Below are 5,701 nucleotides of genomic sequence, written 5' to 3' on the forward strand. Positions count from 1 at the left end.
TGCTGATCACTGGGATATATGGGATGAGGTAAGGAGAAGGAGGGAGGGCGAGATAGAGCACAGGGTAAGGAATAGACACAGGATAGCTTGGGTGCTGGGGGGTGCAGGGGATCAATATACAAGAAGGGGAAGAGGAATGGAAGAACAAGGCTGATGGGAGAATAGTTAGGCAGGTTTGCATGGGCTAAGTGTGTCAGAGATAAATGATGATGTATGCACAACCTTGGAACAACAGGGCTTCAGGATACAGGGATTGAGGCATGGTTTGAATGAGTAAAAGATGGGAATAATGTTAAGATGCTTGGCTGTCTTTTGAATCTTGGTTTCCCTTGCCTACCATTGTAAAATAGATACTTGAGGGAGAGAGAAAGGAATAGCCAGAAACATCACGATAGAATGCTTATAAGCCCGTCTTCAGCCTATAACTGATTGGAATACCTTAAAGGGGACTAGAGGCTTCCTGTGGAGGCTTGGCATTGCATAAGACCATAGGTAGAATCCTGAACCCCATCCAGAATCGCCTAAAGTGGGTAATTTACACTTGAAAGGAGAGGTAGACCAGCCTGGAGCAGCTAGAAGAACAGAAGATACTTCGTGAAAGAAAGACCAACAGGAAAAATCAAAAACAATAACAGCAGTCAGATTGACTACTACAAGAACAAACAAGCTGTTCACCCAGAAGCCATCAAGGCAAGCGGTCAGGTCCCCTCAGAACAAAACCCCTTCCAAGACTAAGACTAAAGGGGAATACACAAGCAGGCATGTGGTCTGACTGATGACCACGTTGGTCACTGATAAGGGAATGAGGGGTAAAAACAGGAATGAATTTGGGAGCTAAGTCCAACCACATTCAGTAGACTCCTTGGAACCCATGTGGAGACCTGGTTGGTCAGGGATATGGCAAGACCTGGGGACTCCTGGGCCCAGAGGCAGTGGCATGGCCATAGAAGACTAGATCAGAGAGCAAAGTGTCCAGCTGATATGAAGTGAGGCAAGATGCACAAGAACACCTACTCTTGCAGGTAGTACACACTTGACTGGGTTTCAATGGCTGGATGATCAGAACTCAACTAGAAGAAGAAAGAAAAGGGAACAAAAAAAAAAAATAACCTGCTACAATTTGATGAATTTTACCTGTACTTATGGATGTAGTAGCTCAAAAAAGGGAACAAATCTTTACAGTGAGGATCACTCCCACCCCCTTGGTACACATGGTTGACAGGGATGGGCAACTTAGACACCGGCTACCCAAAAGGGGTGTGTGTTACAAAGGCAAGAAGTGACTGGCTTACAAGCTTTCAAGAGGAAGCCTAGATGGGGCTGGGGAAGGTAGAATCTCCACTGAATGATTTCCAACCTGTTGGGATGGGGCTTATGCAAGGAGATGGGGATAAGACTCATGCAGCACAATAGTGAATAATTGCTATCAAGACTGACTGTGAGGGTCAGAAATGTAAAGGTAGATGTTTTGTAACAAAGGGAGGGGAGTTACTGATTTTGCAGTCCAGGAGAGGAGGTCCCTGGGACCACCAAGTGAGAAGGGCAGAGTGCAGGACCCTACCCAGAGAAGCAGTGACCCCAGAAATGGAGGCAGAGACAATGATGTGGACAGATGGAGTGGCTGGGGACACTGGACTCAGGGAGGGAGGGGGCTGTGTGCTGATGGCCAGGGGGCAGGCCTGTGGGGTATACCCTTTGGTGGTTTGATGATGCATGGAGGGGATTGTAATCATTGAAATGAAATGAAATACAATAGGATGAATGTAAAACTGATGTTCTCTCATGTAAACTCACATAATTCACAGTAAAAACCAAAAAAAAAAAGACAATGGAAGGAATACACAGAATCACTGTACCAAAAATAATTGGCTGACATTCAACTTTTGACTGTACTAAAGGAAGACGTCCAAGCTGCACTGAAATCACTGATGAAAAATAAAGCTTCAGGAATGGATGGGATACCAACTGAAATGTTTCAACAAATGATTATAACACTGGAGGTGCTTGCTCATCTATGACAAGAAATTTGGAAGACAGTTACTTGGGGAACTGATTGAAAAGGATTCATATTTGTGCCCATCCCAAAGGAAAGTGATCCAACAGAATTAAGAAATCATTGAGAAATAGCAATATTATATTCAAGTAAAATTTTGCTGAAGATAATTCAGAAATAATTGCAGCAGTATATAGATAGGGAGCTGTCAGAAAATCAACATGTTTTATCTGACTATGCAAAGGCATTTGACTGTGTGAATCATAACACACTATGGCTAGCATTACAAAGAATGGGAATTCTAAAACACTTAATTGTGCTTATGTTGAACCAGAACAAGGGGACACTTGTTGTTTGTTGTTAGGTGCCATCGAGTCGGTACCAACTCATAATGACCCTATGTACAATAGAACGAAACACTGCCCGGTCCTGGACCAACCTTACAATTGCTCCCACACTTGAGCCCATTGATGCTGCCACTTTGCTCATCCATCTCACTTGGGGAAAATCAGGAAAGGTGTGCGGCAGGGTTGTATCCTTTCAACTTACTTATTCAATCTGTATACTGAGCACATAATCTGAGAAACAGGACTATATAAACAAGAATGCATCATTAGGATTGGAGGAAGGCCCATTAACACCCTGTCATATAAAGATAATACAGCTTGCTTGCTGAAAGTCTAAAGAACTTGAGGTACTTATTGATCACAATCTAAGACTTCAGTATGGATTTCACCTCAACAAAAAGAAAGCAAAAATTCTCACAACTGGACCAGTATGCAACATCATGATAAATGGAGAAAAGATTGAAGTTATCAAGGGTTTTATTTTACTTGGTTCCACAACCAACATCCATAGAAGCAGTATTCAAGAAATAAATAATATTTGCCATTGGGCAAGTCTGCTGCAAAAGATGTCTTTAAGTGTTAAAAAACAAAGATGTCACTTTGAGGACTAAGATGTGCCTGGCCCAAGCCATAATGTTTTCAGTCACCTCATATGCAAGGGAAAGCTAGGCAATGAATAAGGAAGACGAATAAAAGAATCGATGCATTTGAATTGTTATGGTGTTATGGAAGACTATTAAATATGCTGTGGACTGCCAGAAGAACAAATAAGTCTGTGTTGGAAGAAATACAAGCAGAATGTTCCTTAGAAGGGAGAATAGTGTAACTATGTTTCAAGTACTTTGGATATTTTATCAAGAGCAACCAGTCCCTGGAGAAGGACATCATGCTTTGCAAAGTAGAGGGTGAGAGAGAAAAAGGAAGACTCTCAACCAGATGGATTGACACAGTGACTGCAACAATGGGCTCAAACAGCAATGATTGTGAGGCTGGCATAGGACTAGGCAGTGCTTCAATCTGTTGTGCATAGGATTGCTATGAGTTGGAACTGATTCAACAATACACAACAACAACAACATAACCTATGAACAAGTAATAAAACTGGTATTTCATGACAGACAATTTCATATAGTGTTTGTGTTGTTGTTGTTAGGTGCCATCGAGTCGGTACTGACTCATAGCGACCTTATGCACAACAGGACGAAACACTGCCCGATCCTGGGCCAACCTCACAATTGTTGCCACGCTTGAGTCCATTGATGCTGCCATTTTGCCAGTCCATCTCACTGGGGGTCTTCCTCTTTTTCTCTAAGCCTCCACCTTATCAAACATGTTATCCTTCTCCAGAAACTGGTCCCTATTTAAGGTACATTGTAGTGTTTATAAGGAGCTCTGGTAGCGTAGGGGTTATGAGTTGGGCTACTAACCTCAAGGTCAGCAGTTCGATATTACCAGTGGTTCCATGGGAGAAAGATGAGACTTTCTGCTCCCGTAAATATTTACAGCCTCGGAAACCCTATACAGGGTTGCTATGGGTCAGAACTGACTCGATAGCACTTAACAACAACAACACAGTGTTTATAATGCACCTTAAATAGGTTGGGAAGAAGTGGTTAGTGAAATAAATGAAGCAAACCTGTTATTGCAGGGCTTCTCAGGGATTTGAGTGCATGATGGAAGTTGATCACCTCCAACAGGTGACTCAGATGCTGTGTCCCCCAAATTTTACCATGCAGCCCTGTTCTCTCCATTCAGCTATGCCTGAGCCAGATTGGAATTGGGTTTGGGCGCTGTCAGAGGAGGGTAATTCTAAAATAGCCATTTTAATAAATCTCATCTAGCAATCCTGGTGGTGCAGTAGTTAAAGCACTCCATTGCTAATTGATAGGTAGGTGGTCCAAACCCACTAGCCAGCTGTGGGAGAAAGATGTGGTAGCACCTATAGCCTTAGAAACCCTATGGGACAGTTTTACATAAAACACTAGTTGTACACACTGTCAACATGATTTGTGAGTCCTATCCAGTCAGATTTGACTCCATGGCCATGGATTTGTTTAGGGGGAGCAGGAGGGGATTGTGCATCTAACAGAAGGGAAGATGCAGCAGTCCCTCGTTTAAACCAGGAGAGGGGGGTGTTCAGCTACGTTTGCAGGTGGCACAATGACATTTTTGTTGTTGTTATTGTGCCTTGCTCCATCAGGGGGCAGAGTTACCTTGTCTGATGTGGGTGCTCTGAGAAATGTTTTTGTCCCATAGGAAACCCCAAGACACAGCTAGTGAGGGACTGGCCACCTCTAGCAGCACTGGCTCACAGGGGGGTCCACACTTTATTCCAGTCCTTGCATTCTTACCTTACTTTCAGGGGGCACAGCATTTAGTTGTCAAGTCTCCTCAGACAAGGGGCTATGGCAGTTTCTTAGACTTTTTCTGTTTTGATGGCATTGGCAGTTTTGAGAACTGTATATTGTGGACTATGTCCCTCTACTGGGGTCTGTCTGATGTTTTTCTCATGACTACAATGGCATGGTAACAATTGTACGGTTGGTGTAGAATGGGGCAGTGCTTCATTCTGTTGTACATAGAGTAGTCACTAAAAATCTGTACCGACTTGACAGTACCTAACGTGGTGGTTATGAATCGGGCTGTGAACTGCAAGGTCAGCAGTTCGAATCTACCAGCTGCTCTGTGGGAGAAAGATGAGGCTTTCTGCTCCTGTAAAGATTTACAGCCTCGGAAACCCTGTTCAGGGTCGCTATGGGTCAGAACCGACTCAACGGCACTTAACAACAACAGAATGGGGTTATGGGGTTAGGGGAGGAAATTCTCATCTCATCACATTCAGGGTGCACACTATCAAAATGACTTATCAGTGTTGATGTTGACCGTGATCACATGGCTACGGCTTCTTGACAGTAAAGTGACCCCCCCCCTTTCCACTCCGTCTCCTCCAATGCCTTTTCCCCATTCCATTCCCTTAGGCACTGAACCCCCTTTGCTCCCTTCTCCCCACTTCTCCACCTTCACTCTGAATGTCTCCCTCACTGAGCTCCCCAGCCTCTGTTTCCACCTCAACATTAAATACCCGCTTTTCCTTATCCCACCTGTAACCCCCTCTGCCACCCGTACACCCCTTTCCCCCTCTCAACACAATGGATTCCCTTACTGAGCTTTCAAATCCCCCACTACACTAAGCCCAATCCTCTCTCCCCAACCTCAGCCCTGAGTGCTCTCAGAACCCCTCACCCCATCTCTCCACAGTCACAATGAGGGCCTTTCCCGACCTCTCCTCTTCCACCTCCACCAGTACTCCTACCCTGAGCTCCCTCTCACCCTGCCCTGAGTGCTCAGCACTGAGTCACCG

General features: G+C 44.5%; 1 protein-coding gene across 1 annotated transcript in view; it reads left to right on the forward strand.

The window, feature by feature from the left end:
- The first annotated feature begins 5,603 nt into the window (after positions 1-5,603).
- Positions 5,604-5,701, forward strand: part of DNMT3L (DNA (cytosine-5-)-methyltransferase 3-like) — a 33,719-nt gene continuing 33,621 nt past the window's right edge. The window contains exon 1 of the mRNA XM_006876807.1: positions 5,604-5,643. Coding sequence (XP_006876869.1) covers positions 5,604-5,643 — 40 coding nt within the window. The remainder of the gene's footprint in view (positions 5,644-5,701) is intronic.

The sequence above is a fragment of the Chrysochloris asiatica genome, unplaced genomic scaffold, assembly GCF_000296735.1.
Source record: "Chrysochloris asiatica unplaced genomic scaffold, ChrAsi1.0 scaffold00415, whole genome shotgun sequence".
NCBI classification, from domain to species: domain Eukaryota; kingdom Metazoa; phylum Chordata; class Mammalia; order Afrosoricida; family Chrysochloridae; genus Chrysochloris; species Chrysochloris asiatica.